This window comes from Prorops nasuta, unplaced genomic scaffold, assembly GCF_024137725.1.
Source record: "Prorops nasuta isolate Cenicafe-Biocafe unplaced genomic scaffold, Cenicafe_Pnas_1.2 PNAS00083, whole genome shotgun sequence".
Lineage (NCBI taxonomy): Eukaryota > Metazoa > Arthropoda > Insecta > Hymenoptera > Bethylidae > Prorops > Prorops nasuta.
In genome coordinates, this window is record NW_027116880.1 from 61,058 (window position 1) to 81,068 (window position 20,011).

Genomic DNA, 20,011 nt, shown 5'->3' on the forward strand with positions numbered 1-20,011 from the left:
GACGTGCCTTTCATCGAAAAACCGTGCTCGCAGCTTCTTTTGTGATCTTTTTCATCAGCGGACACCTGCGAAAACTCCCTTCGCTCTCTTTATACCACAAACTATCTCTTATCTCTTTACTCGTCCCGTAAATCCTCCTCCGAATTCACGATAAATGGTATTTGCTTGAATTTTATGGCTCCTCCACACACACACACACACACACACACACACACGAGTATCCCGCCTGCGCGTTGATGCTTCGCGGTAAATGTAGATAATTTTAATTACGTCGAACGGGGGGAGCGTGCACGCACACGCCTCGCGCGGTTAATTCGTTGGGTAATGGGAGATGCGCGGTCTTTTTAAAATTATACTCGATTAAAATGTACGACGGAGGTATAATTATATGCGAGTGTGTATATGGTGCGCATCGAATCGCCAGTGCTTCACTTTATTATCGTATATACGTTGCGATACGTGCCATTGCGCGAGTACCACGGCGAATTTCCCTCCTTTTTCCTCGTGTATATAAATGAATTATCAGTTTCGTCCCTTCGTCGCTGCAGCTTGTGTGTAGGACAAACAAGGGAAAGCGTGCTTCTTGCAGCCAGCAAGAAGTTTCCCTTCGTGAATGAGATTTGAGAAAAACATTGTTGCTCGTCGATCGTTACTTTACGCATTAAAGTAAGTTGTGGAACGAGGCGTTGATGCGCTACACAGTGTGTGTGTGTGTGTGTGTACCTATATATATATAAATACACGGTAGACCGGAAGGAAGAGACTGTCTCCTGGAATGATGAATCACCGAAAACGTGCGAGAAGATAATTTAGCTTGCAACGACCTCGGCTATCCTCCTGATCCTCGTAACGAGATGTTTCGTAATAACGACGTGCCTGGGAAGCTGTTTATTAGCAGCAAGGATTCTCTTCCTCGTACGGATCTGTCACGGGATTACGGTAGATTCTCCGTTAAGAAACTTCTTTCCACGATGAAATAACTCTTCAATCGCTATTCTCCCCCGCTCCTCGCATCCTGCTCCTACTATATACTACCACTACCACGTCGCAAGGCTGTAATTTAAGACCATCCGACGCGGAGGAGGCGCGGGGGGGTCAGTGAACTTTTTAATCTCTCGCCTCCTAAAAACTGTTGAGACTTTGAAAAACGATGGCAGGATTTAGTGCCGATAAACAAGCCTCTTAAGTGTCATCGTAATATCAACGGACTGCCGTGTTTACGCTCGGCTGGAAATTTTGTCCTTGTGCACCAGAGGCTTCTGGCGACGGTTAAGAAAAAGACGCAACTCGGAAACAACGCTTCTTCTTTGGAAAGTTGGTTTAGTTGGAAGCTAGGCTGTGCAAGAGAGCGGCTAGTCATGATTCGACTCTCGGAAAGAGGGGGAGGGGGAGAGGGGAGAGGGGCGACGAGGGGATTTGTAGAAAACGTTAAGGACCGTCCTGGGAGTGCTTCGTCATCTCTGATAACTCTGCCACGGGTTCGCGAATCCCTTGGCTTTCCACTTTCGAGTCTCTCTCGAAAAACTACCCTCTCGCCGTATACGGTTATCTTAGACTCGTCTACCGCGTACCAGCGTGGTGTCGGACGTTTTTCGCACCGAAAGAAAATTCGACAAAATTAAGGAGGATCGTGCTGGAAAAACTCTCCCAATAAGCTTTTAATAAAGAAAATTCCTTCAACGGGGCTCTATATATATCATTTCTCTCTTTTTCATTCAAAAGTTTAACCAACGATTTCTGTATATATATATATATATATATATATATATATATACACAATTAATTAATTCGATTGATCCGCGTATGCAATATAGATTCCCATGATTGTTTGCACGTTCCCTTTTATCCTATACGTATATGTATACATATATAACGCTAGAGTAATTTTTTCCCTGCTCCAGTGAAAAAAACTTTAGATTATCTCGTTTTATTTTTATCGAGGCATTTTCGCATTTTCATGATCTTTTTTACTACGCTGTAATCGTGCAATACTCGTATACTTTTGAATCTCGCCATTGAAATAATTCAATTACGCGATTAATTTCTATATAAAAGAATGATTTGCGAATCAACCATTAAAATATATTACTTTGCGTTTCGATATTTATGCATACACGCGGGATAAACAACAATAAGAGTAATTACACGGTATTAACTCCTTTGAAATGCACGAAGAATAAAATTATTATTTTATTCAAAATGCTGCATTAATTTCATTATTATACACGTACCGCTGAAGCACGAACCTTTACGTATATACAATTGTTTCATAAGTTTAATATAATATCGTGTCATTGTATATAACGTATTTTGTTTGTATTACCTTGTATGCTTACAAGTGCTGTTTCTAGAGTCTACCTTTATATATATATATATATACATAGGGAAAGGCAAATTTTGTCCAAAAGTTAAATTCAAAGTGGCCGTAGCGTTAATGAATGAGTAGTAAAGTCTAGTACCGTAGTAGTAGTAGTTGTTGTTGTTGTAAAAGCAAGGGAAACCAAGGAGAGAATTAATAAAGTGGCAAAGAGGAAGGGTGGTTCCGGAGAAGATCAGTCGCGCAAAGGAGCAGGACTTGTATCGGACGGGGTTATATCCAGGGAGGAGACGTTCCATACACACGAGACACAGTGTCTCAGTGTGTGTACATACGAGAGAGAGAGAGAGAGAGAGAGAGAGAGAGGGTGGACGCGCATTACGGGAGCGGATTGAATCGCCATTTAAGTAGAAACTCACGTTTCCAATCATCCTTGCGCGCTCCGGACGACGAGGATGAGGACGAGGACGACTATACGCAACTCTGTCCGGGGTGCAGATACGCGAGATTAGTTCGCCTGGTGAATGGAGAATGGGCCGGAGAGTCGAGCCGATGCTCTGGTTCCGATCCAACTCTCCTGGACTTTTCGGCTGGTTCGTCGCTCTCTCTCTCTCTCTCTCTCTCTCTTCAGGTATAGAAGCCGAAGAGGAGGGAAAGGTGAAAAATCGTATTGCAGCCAGCGAGAATCGGGAAAGCTCGACATCAATTTCCAATCGATGGTAGCGGCGATATAGCGTTCCGTCGGCGTTTCAGAGTTGTTTATCGTGGCTCTTTCAGCTTTCTCCGGCGAAAGACTGCTCAAAGGAGATCTATTAATTTCAGTGGAACGGCACCTGAACGAACGGCCGAGCAGCTTTCTTGCGCCAAAGGAGCTTGACGGAGCTTGCAGCGCATCACTGCTCTCTCGAGTGCCTTTGTTTCACTGCCACGACTACACCCCCCCCCCTCCCCCTTCAACAACCCCTTTTTACCTCTCTACCCTCTTCATCACTTTTTCTTCCCTCGCTTCTTGTCGCTATTTCTATTATTGTTGCTGTTTCTGCTGTTAATAGTGTGTGTATATATAGCGATGTGCCACTGCTTGCTCCTACCCCCTCCTCCCTCCCCCCCCCCCCCCCCCACATTGTTTCCTCAAATTGCACATACACAATGTGGAGCCGAGTCCAGGCGGGGGGACCACCGTCCGAAGAACCGTGTTGATACCATTAATACCCCTCAATGTGAAATATGTAACTGGCGAAAAATACAGTCACGATAGCACGGTAAAGAAGGAATAAACGTTTCGTTCTCCATCTGCACCCGATGCGACGTATAAAATCCACGCGATACTGCGTGTTATACTCGCGAATGTACGTGTTAAGCGTGATATATAACTGTGCGATATCCGTATAGCGCGCAGAGTATTCTCGAGAAAAGGACGTACTGTTTTTATTTCACGGCTCTCTCTCTCTCTCGACGGAATCGAACAAACGTTCGCAGGTGGTTGACACGGTTGATACTAAAATTGACGTAAAAGGGCCTTGATCTATGACAGCCATATTGTTATCGGTGCGCCATTAGAGAGGGATGGAGAATGGACGAAGAAGCCCGCAAAGTTGCAACTGTAGAATTTTTTTATTGAAAGAGAACGAAGCTCTTCAATCGGGCTTCTATACACAAAGACGTTTGGTAAATTTTGCATATCCGCTCCTCGACATCCGGCAGTACGTAGTACATATAACCCTGATAAATCCAGCTCGTATACGGATGAGAGAAGGAGCTTGATTATTCGAGCAATCGAGTTCTACAGCTGAGAGAATGGGAGGTACCTCGACCGGAAGAATTTCAATTTGAACAAAGTTTGGCAGCGGACGGAAAAAAAGGTCACGTTTGCTGGCTTTCTGCTTGGTTGGACGCTGGAAATTAGAAGGTCCTATCTCTCTTTAAACGCGACGTAATGGGCCGATTTATAAGATATCGATTCACTTTTGACTCGAAGGAAAACGCGTTTACACACTCTGCAGAGTTCAGCCGGCTTTCCTCTCGGAACCCACCGGATTTTCTAGTCGCGTGCATGCGGGGCAATTTAGCCTATACCTGTGTGTGTGCGCTCGCTGCAGTGTGTGGAACGGGAGAATCTCAAGGTATATGTAACACCGCGTCTCGACAATGGAAACGCAATAGGGGTGCAACCGAGAACGACCTCCTCGAGTGTATCGAAAGGGTTCGCGAGATATTCGGATCGACTCTCTGGCGTGGCACGTGAACCAGTCCAACCAACGTACACAGTAGTCCCACGCGTATCGAAGTAGGCCAAGCGACGGGATTTCACGGTGACGATGGAGATCTTCAGGGTATATAGTGACCGTTAACGAAGGTTCCATACTCAACCTGCTGAAGCTAGAGCTCCTCGAGAGAAGAGTGGAAAGCACGTACGTTGTGCGAAGCCAGTCAGCCATTCAACGGCTGACATATTCTCCTGCGGCGAAGCTATATATGTACATGTATATATATATATATATATATATACTCTCGGAGGCATCGCCTGGTAGTTGTGCGCCAGGGTGGGATGGATGTCAACTTTGTAGGCTTCGTCTTGAAACTCTGAAGGAAACTTGCGAAGCGTGCTTCGTGCTCGGAGTCGTTGCGTCGTGGGTACGACGTTGGTGAAAGTGGTGGTGAGGGGGGGTGGGGGGGGGGGGGTGGGAGAAGGAGTTGGCAGCGCTACACACAGCATCGCAGCGGCGATGCTGATGGTGGTTGAACAGCGTACTCTCGGCTTTATATACGCGATTGCGAACAGCGGAGTATTGTTTTCGGTGCGGAGGCTGCAGAGCTGGCGCGACCAGCGGAGCTGCTAAATTAACAATTAAACTGTAACAGGATTTTCAGACGTCCGGCTAGCGGAAATCCAAAGGGCAGCACAGCCTCGTCTCTGCTACTCTCTCGAGGAGTCTGGATAATTAAACGCGCACCCTTAGTCTCTGACACATAGCCGACTCTCTCTCTCTCTCTCTCTCTCTCTCTTACCTTCTCGAAATTGGAAGCCCCCAATTTACAGGATAAGGGAAAGGGAATCTGGATTAATGAGCCAAAGGACAGGCTGGTCATGCCGGAGTTGACACTTTCGCCGAGACACTTGCCAAGCTTCCAACTCTATCCAACATTTATTATGGTCCTCTCGTCCTATCTCTCTCTCTCTCTCTCTCTCTCTCTGTAGCTGCGAGTCTAGTTTTAAAACAGAGCAAAGCCGAAAAATTGCCCAAGGCGACACCCGCTTGGTAACTAACGCTCCTGCACTATATGTATACTCTCTCTCTCTCTCTCTCTCTCTCTCTTTCTATTTTACATGGAAATTCGTCTCTTTTTACTTCACCCTCTTCTGTCTAGTCCGGAAAACAAGATAGAGTGGAATTGCGTGGAAAAAAAGAAGAAAATGTGTGGTACATCTCATCTGAGACAGTGTATATACGCAAGTTCATTGGCTAGGAAACAGTACGGGAACGGTGCTCTGCCGTCCCTGATAAATTGTCCACGCGACTATATATATATATATATAATATATATACACACTTGCGCGAGCCCTCTTGTAACAACACCGTTGCAGTAATAACGGCGAGCATTTTGTATCGCACTTGCATTTTTGGATTAATTGCGCTTTATGCACGGTGGTATTGCTCTCCGGAGTAATTAGAGACCTTTTCACAACACTGAGACTTTGTCCGCGCAAAAATTACGTAACGTGCCTCGTTACGTCTTCGCCCTGAATTATCTCGTTACTTTATTTTCCGGTCCTTTTATGCCACGCGAATGGCCGGGATTACGCAAATTTCGTTTCAACGATCTTTTTATCCGTCAAAAAGCATTATTTTAACAGGCTTTTATCAGTTGCCGGACTCTGTGCACGTATACACATACACTCTACGTCCGTACACGTGCTTTCTATTATTATTATTGACAGAGTCCAAAAGTTTCGATTAAAAAAACTACTACACACACAGACACACATATTGAGAGAGAATTTATCAGTGTTCCATTTAATTTATTACTATAGCTTCTGGAGACTATAGACTCGAACGCGAAATGCTAGTTGCCATTTTATTCGAAATTCGCGGGTTCGTATAATAATCATGATGCTCATTGAAAACGTAGCGTATCATTGAATTCATCGATATCGCAGCGAATCAGACTCGTTGAAACGGTAATAATCGTACACACACACACACATATATTTATATATATATATATATATATATGCGTGTACATGTTGGTAATATAACGAGTAGGACGCTTTCCAAGCCACGTTTCGCGATATAATCGTTTTTTGGCCGGCATTTCCAAATTACCGCGCGCGACCCTCCTCCCTCGTAATAATCTTATCGCGCCCGAGCTCTGTACAGTGGTTTCTGCAGTGTGCTCTCTCGCTACACGGCGTACCTGTACCGTACAATACACGCGGAGAGCAAAGGGGATACCGACAGCCACTCTCTCGCTCCCGTTTTCCAGTTTACGCCGTCTACCACTACCACTACTCCATTCAACGTATTAGCGCTTTTGCAGGAACCATACTCGGTCTTAAACGAGTTTACCACTACATTTAATCTGCCCCGTCATTTAATAGAGAAAATGCGATGCCACTTGCAATGCGTGCAATGCGCGATACCGATAATAATTAGATTCAGTCGGTTTTCACGGCTCTTAACGGTAGACGTGTATATATATAGAAACTGCCAGAAATCATTGATGATGAATTTAATGTATAGGAGAACGACCTTGATGTATATAGATTTTTCTTACTTTAGCAAACTTTTGCAGATTGAGAGAGATTTGCAATTTGTTTGGTCGATATAGCTTTCGTATTGCTACATATATATATAGATTGCCAGCCAGTTTTCCAATCACTCGATTTCAAGGGAAACAGGCTGGTGTAGCGTGGGTGCGCAGAGCTTCTCTTCTGGATTAAGTCTCCCACGGAACTAAATCAATTCCCATTGGCAAATCCTCGAACGATACCGAACAACCGGAAGATATTTCATTGGTTAGCGCCCACCGTACCTTGCAATTCGATATATATATATATATATATAACGTATATGTATGTCCCGATGCACGCGCCAGACAGAGGCCAGAGAGAAGGTACACGCCTCAACACCAGCTGCGTGAATTTTGAGTTCGACACTTAAATGCAACCGAGAGATAAATGCGGCCAATTTACTGCCCTCCGTTCCACACACACACACACACACACACATGTGTGCTAAACTTTTGCCAGGCTAGTTGATAAATGTAGAGAAATTTGCGCAAAACATTATGCAAATTAAGTAAATAATTTTGACAAAAGTTTTTGCTCCGTTCGTAATATGGGGAGCTCCCATTGCACGCGGTTGCTCGGTCGTTGGATAAATGTTTCGCCGGAAAAATAATTCACCTATTTATCATTGGTCGTGGGCTTTTTTCACTTTGATTCGCTGGCGAGTCCCGCACTCTGCTCCTCCACGGCGAAAGATCCGTTCGTGTGCATTTGTGTGTGTGTGTGTAAAGGGGGAAAAAGAGAAGATTTCTCTGGCCATGGAGCCAGAGTGGAAAGAGGCAGTGGGGGGAGGGGGAGGGGAGGGGGGTGAGACGATGGTAATTGTCAGAGGCAGGCTTCTCTCTATCGAAATATAACGGTAACAAAGCGAAGGTTGGTTTCGCAGTTAAAGGAATCTCGATTCGAGGCGAAGAAATGAATTAGACCGTGTTTGGATTCTCCATCATTTTCTTTTCTCTCTCGTCGACATAAATTCATTCCTCAGACCTGGGCGTGGGATGAGCGTACCAAGATGGCGATTCCGCACCATTTTCCCCCGTAGAAATTTATCACTGAAATACTGCGAAAATGGCAAAATTTCCAAAGTGCTTGTCCAAGGGAATAAAAGCGAACTAACGATCGTAAAGCTTGGTAATAACCTTTTTCCTCCAATATATAGTTCAAGTTGCAATATTCGACGAGCGTGTACTATTGTTTGAAAGCTTTGCTCCGTGTTTTTTCTCTGAAAAAATCGATGAGTATGTCCAAAGGGAATTTCAGTCCTTCGCGGCGCGTACATACGTGAAAAGGGACAGGGTTGCATGGGATCGAGAGAGAGAGAGAGAGAGGAAATTAGTGCCAGGTATTTGGAGATAAGTAAAGTTTGGTCATAATAAAAGCAATAGATCTTATAGGTAGGTTATTTTTACCGCGATATAATATATTTATTGCGGTAGTAACGGTATTTTTCCTCGTTCAATCTCTTACCTCTCGCTTCGCCAGCAATCCATTTTATAGCGTCATAGCGTCAAAGTTTCCGTGGCGTACATCCAGGCTAAAAGTTCAAAAGCTTAGAAACGATCGTAGCGAGGAAAGTTGCTCGAGTGGAAATGGAGCTCTGATTTTCGAGCAAATGTATATATAGTATATTCGAGACTGTTTAACACGCGAAAGCAGACCTTTGAACAACTCTATATCGCCCCGACATCAGATTTGGATATATTATAATGCGATGGTACAAGGTGTACACGGTGCAAATTCAAGTTTTACCGACTGTCCTCCTGGCCGGTACGAGCAACAATTTCCTTCAAATTGCTCCCGTCAAATCTCCCGGATAAAACGATCCTCAGGAATTTCCTAAAGAGACGTTTTCAGTGTGGTATTATATTGTTTTGGATCGAGTAAATTTTAACGCTATGGATATACTAGCGGATATTATATAGCATATCACTCTGAAACTTTGACTCGGCGATCATTGCACCGATATAAAACAATCCTTATCGTTAAACGCTAAATATAATTTTTGTCTACATGCAGATTTTTATATTACAATGTGCAATGGTATATACGCAATTATTATTGTACACACCGCGGTGTAAATTAAAGTTTTACCGCGGCGAGACTGTCCTCGAGTACACGCAACAATTTGCTTAAAATCACCGTCGTCGAATCTTCGGGATATAAACGATCCTGTGGAATTTGGCAGAGAGACGTTTTCACTGCAGTCGTATTGTAAGGATCGAGTGAATTTTAACGATGCTTGGCACTGTAGCATATACATAGAGCAGCAAGAGTAGCAGATACTATTGTATCACTCTGAAACCTCGACTCAGCTATTATTACACTGATAAAACAATCCTTGTTAAACGCCAGTAATATAATTTTTGTCAACAGATTTCACGGCAAATTTACCGAGGCTAATACACGTGCTGATATAATTTAGTGGAAAATCCCGGGGAGAGTCTGGCGGTATAACGGTATTTTCGCTTTGCACACCGTAATAAGGTAGAAATGCATCGGTCGTGCGAGAGAGAGAGAGAGAGAGAGCGCGCTCGGAGCTTTGCACGCTTATTTGCGGGAGGATTGGATGAAATCCAGCTTGTCTTATAATTCGAGAGATCTTTAGCCACGTGCTGGTGACTGCGGCCGCACCGCGGAATCATATCGTAATTTCGGAACGACGTCTTAGACTGCGCTCCATTTCCACGCCGAGAAGTAATCTCGGGCCGGATAATACGCGCGGCATCCTCGTTTATTCCTCGAAAACCAGTTAGAGAGCCAAAGGATATGCCTTTACGCAGCTTTATACCGAAAGTCTCGGAATGAGCGCTTGTTTAACGTCCTAGCTTGCAGATTTTACAATCGAAATTCATCCCTCGTGGGAGCCATAATACTTGGCTGGTGATCATTTTCATGACAACACCCTCTTGCCTCCTGTTGTACATGCTTCACACTCTACCACTTTATCACGCTCGTATATAGACGCGCTATATCGAATATTCTATTTCGACGCAAAGATTTCACACACACACACACACACACACACATTGTACGATAATTCGCAATTGGATCATCGCTTTTCGATTCTCCCGATCCTCCTCCTCCTCTTTTTTCCACTACGCTCCTCCACGCGTCTCTAATCATGTAGCGCAAGGGTTCGCGTGTCGCAGTGCTGGTAAGTGCTCATGATATATGTATGAGCATGTAGCAGCCCCTTCCACCCATGCAGAGTATATATACGGCGGTGCAAATTAGAAGCAGTAGGCAGCATTAAATGTCATGAGCCAGTGGTCAAACTAGCGACCCCAATGACTTCTGATTACTTTATAGCCCTCGCGCGACCAGCCAAAGTAATTACCTCCGACAAGATATCGTATACACGAGCGTTAAATAATAGTCGAAACGCGTCGCGCGCTCGTGTGCCCCGGGAGCCAAAAGGCTCGATCGAAACAATATTCGTGCGTCGCACTCGCGTCATTATATAAATCGTAAATTTGTCACATCCCGGATTATTAAACGATTTAGCCATTCGAGTTCCGAACGTTTCAAATTTCGTTTATTTAGCAATCTTCGTTAAAAGGAATTAATAGGTCGAGTAATTTAATATCTATAGTCCCGTTGAAATTGTCAGTTATTAATTATATATACATTCGTGTGTGTGTTTCAACGGCAGAAAATGTTTTCCATCCGCGAGATTCTGTGCACCGCGCGCGGAACAATGGATTAAAATATAAGGATAAAAAAATGGAATTTTAAAATTATACCGCTCCACGCTCGCGTTGCAAATGCGTGTAAGCTCTCTCTCTCTCTCTCTCTCTCTCTTGCCGGATATATATATATATATATATATATATACAAGCAGGGCGAGTGTGCACGAAAGCTGCGGAGGCACCGAGCGCGCGCGCGCGCGCGCATCATCGTGTGTGCACACCGACACGGTCACTCGGCCCTTTTGTCCGATGAAAAAGAAGGCGATAAACGCGGGCTAAAGTCGAGTATTTCGAAGACGCGCCCTATTAACATTCCCTTCTATTTATAAATCTATGAAAGCTTTGAAAAAATGCCGAAGAAAATGAAGCGAGCGCTCTTATATATACGTTACAGGATCCACCTCGGGTGGCCTCCGCGCGCTCTCGCAATGAAAGAGGGATCTTTAAAGATCGGCCATATAGATATACTATATCTCCTCTTTTTCTCGGCTCTCTACGGCCCCTTTCCCTTGATCCCGGACGTCCTTTCAACGCGAGTAAATAAGTAACCGGATACGGAAGAGCTTCCAACTTTATCAAGATAGTACTAAAAATGTATATATCTCATGCAAAATCCCTACCATACACACACCGATGATTTATCGGACGCAAAATAAATATCGCTACTTTCGGGGACTATCGCTTATTTGAATTTGTCAACAAACGCCCCCTGCTCTCTTTAGGAAACGTGCGCGGCAATAAATATGCATCGATTATATCGTGCATATATATATATATATATATATGTATATAGTTGAATCGTGAATACGGCTCCGAAAGGGAGATTATAAATACGTTTAAACGCCGCTCTTTTCCGGCCAACGCAATCCTCTCCCGGCCTGTGGGGACACCTTGCACTCCGACGCCTGCTTCGAATAACAAAACACGGCTATACATATATATGGGTGGAATTTGTCGATTTAATTTTATGGCGCGAGCGCGAATTCCGAGAGATTTCAGTGAGGAGCCGAGATGCGAAACAAGGGACGCGTGAAGTGCTCGAGAAGGAGGGAAATATAAAACAGAAGCGTTGAACTTGAAATTCCCCCCGTGAGCATAGTGGCGGCCGCGCGCGCGTTTCTATTAAAAAAGAAAGTTGGAGGCTTTCTCGCGAAACGTTTCAGTGGTTTCCGGCGCAGCGAGCGGCGGAATGCTTACCCTCGGAAATCCTGCAGAAAACCAGGAAGTGGCTTCCTTCGGCCCACGGATAAAAGCGAGGGAGATTTTTACTGTCGAGAATCCCGAAAGAATGGCGAGGAATCAGCATGACTGTAGCAGTTGCAGTGCGGGGTAGAGCAGTATAGCTGTGGTCCGACTGGAATAGCCGGTCGGATCCGCCGCCGCCGTTGCACTGTGCATCCTCTATATATATATGTGTGTGTGTACCACTAAAGCGATGCATTCAGTGCAAACATTATCTTCTCATTGCAAATTCGATTTTCTCCCGAGCTTCGCGCGCACACGTCTTCCGCACCGATCTCGATCCTCGGAAACGAGCTTTTCTCCCTCTCTAAACTTTGAGTATATCAGCTATATATATATATATACACGTGTCCGTTGGCGTTCTCCAAGCAGGATTAGACGGAATCTTTGACCATCTTATATGTACCTCTTGCGAAGCTTAGCTCGTTTCATCGCGTTATCCAATCGACTCTCGCGTTTCTCTTCGTGTGCTCCGACCTCGCTAATCCCCCCCCCCCCCCCCCTCTTCCAATGATTATACCAACCAAAGCAATCGAAGCGAAATTAAAGCAAACGCAATAGCGTGGATCGACGTCGTTGTTCGCGATGCCCCTCCGTCTTCGCCACGGATATTTCTCTGACAGACTCTCCTCAACTGGAGCAGCTAAACGTGTCCGGAATTCCGGACCGAGTCCTATCAAAATTCCACGCGCCTCCTACGCCATGGGTTTTGTTAGCGTGCACCAATATGACGCGATCGATCGGCCAGGCACAGCCGGTCTTTTGACCGCTGCCATTATTAGACAAAATCCCTCCTCCACACACACACACACACACGTAAGCTAAGATGGTACAGGAACACACACACTGGATATATATATTGCGGACGCAATCTCTTCCGGCTACTCCGCCGGTGAAACTTGTCGGCGAGGCAAGCGCGCAGCAAACTTTTTCGTCGGAGGCTGTTTGCGCGCCGGAAACGGGAAGAAATGCCGAAAGTGTGTCGTCGAAACTCGCTTATCGCATCTCGTTAATCTTTGCGTTCGGTCGAACGCGAAATTCGGCCTCGAGTTATTAGATTTCTGCGGTAGTCGGTGCTGCGCGCGGATCGGGAAATAAGGGAAAAGGGGGGGGGGGGGGGGGGAGAGGGACGATCGATCCTGCCTTGGCCTGGGCTTCGGCAGCTTCGCCCCACGCTTCTGAATTTAGAGACGGGGCTGCAGCAGCTCCTATCCTCTTCCCCGACGAAAGCTCCCGGAGCGTCCAATCCTTGGGCTGGGAAGCACGGCTCAATGCCGATTCTCCTCCGGTTAGAGACACTGGCCGATGCTGCTGCTCCGTGCGGCCCTTGCACTGCACACACCGCGAAGAATCGAAAGCCCCCCCCCCCCCTCCCCCACAACCTTCTATTCCTGCTGAATCGTGCACAAGAGAGAGAGAGAGCGAGCCAGGCGAGGAGACTCGTTGGCACGCGTCTCGCATACCGCACACCAAAGCCGCCGGGCGTTTCTTCCCATCCCAAAACCTGGGTATATTCCCTGCACGAATCTTCCGGACCTCCGGCCCTAGATACTCTCGCAGCAGCGCGAAGAAGAAAAAAAGCCTTCTGGCTGCCGAAAAAATCATACAATTCCGCACGGTGACCGCTTCCTCCGGTCAACGATATTCTCTCGCACCTCTTCCTTTCCAATTCCACGCGTCAGTGTTTCACCGGATCGAGAGAAAATATTTCGACCTCTCGAATGACGCGGGACCGGAAGTTGGCGCGGCTCGTTTTCAAATTTATTAGCGATCAAACGCTTCGTGGGCTCTCGCTCTAATGGTGCGTTGCTGCGGAATAGAATCAAATCGTACGATTGCTTCCTTATATGGAGTATGTGTACGAGTGTGTCGGAGAAAAAAAGTGTTCATGTGGAAGACGAAGCTCTATAGCTGGCACTCGGCTAGATTCGTTGTTCGATTCGCTCGACCTTTTCCGCACAAGGTGCTCTCTTAAAAGAGACCTGTACACACCCTGGCAAGGAGCTTGCGGCCATCGGATTGGAACCCATCGATGAGTCGAGCAATCGCTTCGACTCTTCGCCACGGATTTACATCTCGCGTACGACGAGTATTAACGTGCTGAAGAATAATTCCTAAAAATTCCAATCGACTTGTGCGTATACATTTTCCTCGACTGGAAATTCTCGGTTCGTTAGAATTCTCCATTGTTCATCTTGGCATTTTGAAAAAGTTGCACCCGCTGGAGGAAACGGGAAGGTGTTAACGCTGATTGCGGGATTACTTATCGGTATATACATATACATATATATATATGCAGGGCATAATGATTTACGTAATAGAAGCGTCGGTGCGTCGTTGCGCATGCTTGTATCTCGTGCATGTGTGCATATATAGAGTATATATACTATATTGCTCATAACTCATAACGGAGATTAATGTCTCCGGCGGAACTCGAGAACTGTAAAGCTCCGCAACAGAACTGTTCTATACGAAAGCTGTTACGCGCGGAGGAAACAGATACAGGAATCGTGATGCGACTATAGAACGTCGTAAAGAGGAGTTTAAAGTATCCCTCTCCTCTCGAAGGAAAATTCGAGATTTCTTATTCCCAGCCGACTGCGCGCTCTGCTTACGATGGTTTTTAAAAGCGCACCATACATAAATAAGGTGGCGTAAATATATTTCCTACCTCCATGAATTTTTATGTCCAGATGCACATTTCTGATTTTCCTAAATGCTAAAAGGCACGCGTTATGTGCGGATCTCTGCTATACTCGTGTGCGTCCTATACACCTGTATATACATGCTGGAGGTCGAGAGAACTCTCGCTTATACATATATATATATATATATACATGTATATATAGCTATACAGCACTCACTCTCCAATCATCGCTCGCTCCCCGATCCCCATTTACGTCGATTCGCTGCAGTGATTAATTAGCGCAATAATCCAGAATTGCATCGGTGTATATGCAGTAACTCGACTGCATAATTATTCCACTCGTTGATTCTCTTCTCGCGCACCTCGGCTTCGCGATTCTTCTCGAAAATTTTGGGTCCGAGTAAAAAAATATCGCACCACCGCGATCGTCTCAAAGTTCCCACGTCGCTATATAGAAAATAACGCAAGGAGGAAAATTCGAGTCGAACGCGCGAGTTTGACGCGGGTGAAAAGGTATAAAAAACGCGCGAGTTGATCTCGTGGAGAGGAGATTAATGTCCACTCTAGGCAAAATGGTGCGGAGCTGCGGTCATCGCGTCGCGTGGCATACGCGTCGTGCTCCGTTCAGTCTGGCTCCAGCTCCCTGCGTTATACACACACACACACACACACCCATGCACCCTGTTACATTCTGGCAATAGGACTGGCCAGCGAACACTCGCCGGAAGTTGCCCGCTAAAAGTTGTAATTACAATAAATCGCGCTGTAATTGCCGTGGCAATTACCGGGTAACAAAATAGGCGCGTCGCTCGTAAATAAAGCTCTACTTGCGAGCTTACTCAAGCGTTCACCGCAACGCAGTTGTACTCGTTTCGCCCGACACATATACCTTTGCAGTCCGCGTGCAGAGCTAATTCGAAAAAAGGAGCTTTCGCGGTTTATTATTATTTCGCTGAAATCGTCCCGGTGCTTGCGGGTGGTTCGAGCTTCGCGACCGACGAAGCAAATATATATATATATATATATATAGAGAGGCGAGTAGCTCTTTCTTGGACGAGTCTATCGAGCGGGAAAAAAAGGGGCCAGTTGTCACGGCGGTTTAGTCGACTAATCGAGGACTTAAGAGTTGAATAGGTTCGTTACTCCGCTCTGCACGCTACGTGTACCCCGTCCCGTGAATAGCCTCGCCTCATCCGCAACGAGAATATACGTATACGTTTCGTTCTTTGCAATCGGAACGGCCATTTTTGCCTTTCACGCGGAGCGTCGATAATTGCGGAGGCGAAGAACGCGACTCCGTGGAAATTGCTCGATCGAGGCTGCTGAAAACGAAAGTCGAGCAGAGTGCGCGACCCGCGCGAGATGTGTGGGATTTAAGGGAGAGGAGCGAGCGTGAAAAGTTGTATCGCGTTCTTTTTGTGTAGGAATATCGGCTGGATCGAGGTAGCAAGGTCCATTAGGTTCATTCGCTCGGCCAAAGGGGAGAATGAATGTTGGATGTTGCGCGCGCTTTTGGTCCGAGTCGATCTATTACGTGCTTCGAGGACCGGCTCGGCGAGTGTGCAAAAGCGAGAGATTACTTATTTACAAGGTGCGCGCCTTGGGTGAGGAAAAAAGGGGCGGGAAAATAAAAAAACTTGTTCAACGAGAGCGGAGTAGGTTCGTTTGATGTTTTTTCCAATCGGTCGGCGAAGGAAAGTGGCTGGTGATAGATTCGTTTTCCAAGAAGGCTATATACCATCCTTCGGTGGGGGGGGGGGGGGGGCGTTTGCGACTTTGGTGATCGATCCGAGAGCACTCGGCAACACGGCCATTTAAACTCCTCCCAAATGAATAAATTATCATGCGACCTGTCGGTTCCTCCAAGCGAGAGAGACCTACGGCCGGGAGAGATACGCTGCTGAAAATCAACCGGCCAAAGAATCCTCTCTCAGCTATCGCTTCTCTAATATATATATATATATATATAAATCCGTGGCTCGCCATGCAGCAGTTTTCCAGAAAGACACGCGAGAGCCATTCTAGCTGGAAAATGTCAACTAAAAAAAAATCCTCTGCAAGTCTATCGAGCGTTTGACGCACACACGTGCTTTAGGACCACGCGTTTTCCCCCACCCCTCCCACCCTTTTCTCTTCGGATCGTCTCGGATGGATCAGACGATCTCCCAGTGAGATGTTCGCGGCCCTCTAGAAATTCCAGTAACGTGCTATACAGGTTGGGCGAATGCCAGTTGAAAGGGACCTACACCCCCCTCTCTCTCTCTCTCTCTCTCTGTAACTTAATCGCATTGCAATAAAGCTTCGCGTCGTTAAGGAGGGTTAGAAATATGGTCGGTGGAACGCGGAGGAGAAACTTTGTTCAAACCGGAGATCCCTGGAGGGTGGTTAAAATTAAATGTTATGCCGTGTCCGTAGGGGTATTTCAGCGGGAACTCGCGCGAATTTTCTTTCGTACAGGTGAGCTTTCATTACGATCGGCGGCAGCGTGTAGAAGTCGAGTTTCCCGTGCACCAAACGTACTTCTAATAAAATGTGCGAGAGACCGTACGGTGGTGGTGCCGTGCTGAGCCTGCCTCGGGGACGACTTCCGTGCTAATATACTCTTGTTCGTGTCTTTTCGCGATGAAAAAGACCGCAACGACCGCAAAGACGAGTATACGACGATGATGACGAGCGAGAACGTTGCGAGCCGCGCCAAAGAAACCTCCGAGTGCGCAGAGAGAGAGAGATAGAGAGTGATAAAGGAAAAAGCAGTTTTCTATTTTCCAACGTTTTCCCCAGCCACGTACTCGGCTCTATACCATGAAACCTATACACACACACACCTTTCTCTCCTCCGCAGACTGGCACTCGGCTGCAACATCCGTGACGCGTTTTCTCGGGGCCAGGCCGGAAAATCTATGGTGCACGCCCGTTTCCAGAATTTAACCGGCATTTTTCTTCCGATGGATGAAATTGTTCTCACGCTCTCGAGTACCGCAGTCCCTCTTCTTCTCTGTATATATATACACACACACAAACGAAATCCATCAACTGTCTACCGCTTTAAATGACTTTGCATTAACGAAGAACGCTAATTTACCAAGACACGGAGAACATTTCAATTTACCCCTGTGCATCGGGAGCGTATATATATATCTATAGAGAGGAGACGCGATGGGGTTTATTCGAAAAAGGTCGAAGAAGGTCTGAGAGATGGAAACTATCGATCGGCATAGATCCCGAAGCTTCCGCTCCGCCTACGATATAGCATCTCGTCGAGCAAGACACGGCGACCTGTGCGATAGAAGCTGAGGAACACTCCGTGTCATCCGCGAGACCTCGTTAAAACGTGATAACTCCATCTACATGTAAATCTAATCGGCCGGGCAAACCACGACATAGCTCTCTCTCTCTCTCTCTCTCTCTCCCTCCCTCTCTCACCCTACCCTGGCTCCCCCGTGTGTTTGCGTCTTCTTCGAGGCACGAGAGAGCCGCAGGCGCTGGGAGCTCTGCCCCTATAAGCCCGTCTTAAGCTCCTCGCGTCATCTCTCTGGTAATCCGCCTTGCCTTCCCCCCCCCCCTTTCTTTGCCCCATCTCCTAACCTCTTCCCAGAGGCTTCAACGACGACGACGATGACGTTGTACGCGTCAACGTCGACGATGACGAGACGCTGAGGATCCTCCGGCAACTCGGCTTAAGATGTTCCGCGAACGTTCATCCCGTGTTCCACGCCGAGTATATGTATTGTATATTGTACCTACCTTGCGCCATATATATGTATATATATATATATATATATATATACACCGCGTCTTTCGCGTTATCCAAAAACCCTGTGTTTATATATACGTCATATTTTCCTCCTCGTGATAGCTCCTATAGACACGCTATAGTTGTATACTATATATGTGTGTACGAAGCCCGTCAACCCCTCGTCCAAAATTTCCCAATTTTATCTCCATTATGATTTCGCATCGTGTTACGCGCGCACCGATCTCGGAGAATTTTCGACGAAGCGCATCGCACTATCCGCTCTCTTTTCAACCGTGCACCGTTATGACGTTTTATATATATAGCGAGTGTAAAAGGAGCGAGTGTATGTACATAATAGGAGGCGCGGAGGATATATATCGAACGGTGAATATTATAGCGCGCGCTACGACAGCTAGTGTGGGACGTATAATGACTGATATAGTAATGGTGTATTTATAACGCAGCGAGACAATGGCTTGATTATGGAAGATATAATACTTGCCTACGGTCTTATACGACTGCGTTGTTAAAATGCAATTGCAGCGTTAAAGCTGAAACAACCTTCCAAGTTTAGACCTTTTGTTGTGTGTTCCAGTACCTATAATCGGTGTCCAAGGTGTCGTTGGGAATAAAGTACAGCTACCCTGCGACATTCAGCCGGAGAATAACGACGAGGTCAGCATGGTGCTCTGGTACAAGGAGGGGAGCGCTGATCCGATTTACAGGTAAGAAAGAGAATCATCGGGGTGCAAAGTGACGTGGGGGCGGGGGGGGGGGGGGGGGTGAACGATATATATACACAGTGTACGGGACGGACCAACGATATCTCTCGCGATGCAATTACGGATAACTTGATTTTCAATGGAATTTTCCTTGTACCTCGTTGGTTTATACAACCCACCCCCCCCCTCTCTCTCTCTATCTTATATATAGGCTGCAATCCTTAAAGTCGCTTCGCACCACTATATATAAACGCTGCACCGATATAACTCGTCCGTGCCAACGGGGAGAATCCCGTAACGTCCTCTCTCGCGCGCAAGTAGGGTAAAGGGAATTTATCGGAGAAAGCTTTTCGTTCTCTAAACATAATTTGAATGTGGGGAGAGGAGAAAATGGTCTGAAATAAGCCAACGCAGCGAGTAGAAAACGCTTGTGCTGGCATTGCAGGAGCGTTGGCGCCGCAGCCGAAATTCCACTACGTTATTTTCTTTTGGGTAGTTCATTTGGGCCGAGGGTGGTTATAGCGAGAAGGGGGATGGGCGGCCGTCTCGCTTCCGCGGCCCGTGAAATTTTGCATATAGAATGCCGCTAGGGCGAGGGGAGGGAGGGGGGAGCCGACTGGATTCCCCGCGCACCGGGGGGACCAAGGGGGCCAGGTCATATTTAACAAATGTAATAAGGTGTAAGATATGCGCGCGGCCAGGGACGGCCCGGCGCGATTCGCCGCCGTCATCTATATGGTATAAGAGTTCGCTCGCTCGCCCGTTCGCTCCGTGAGAGCTGTGGCCGATGCCAAGCAACTCGAGAGAGCCCGCGATGCTTCCAAAGTCACTTGACTGCTACTTTAATCCCGGTGCCACGCGACGAGAAA

The 20,011-nt window shown here is 46.5% G+C and overlaps 1 protein-coding gene across 1 annotated transcript in view; it reads left to right on the forward strand.

The window, feature by feature from the left end:
• Positions 1-20,011, forward strand: part of side-IV (sidestep IV) — a 62,558-nt gene that overhangs the window by 17,747 nt on the left and 24,800 nt on the right. The window contains exon 2 of the mRNA XM_066745777.1: positions 19,016-19,145. Within this exon, the coding sequence (XP_066601874.1) occupies positions 19,016-19,145 (130 nt within the window). The remainder of the gene's footprint in view (positions 1-19,015; positions 19,146-20,011) is intronic.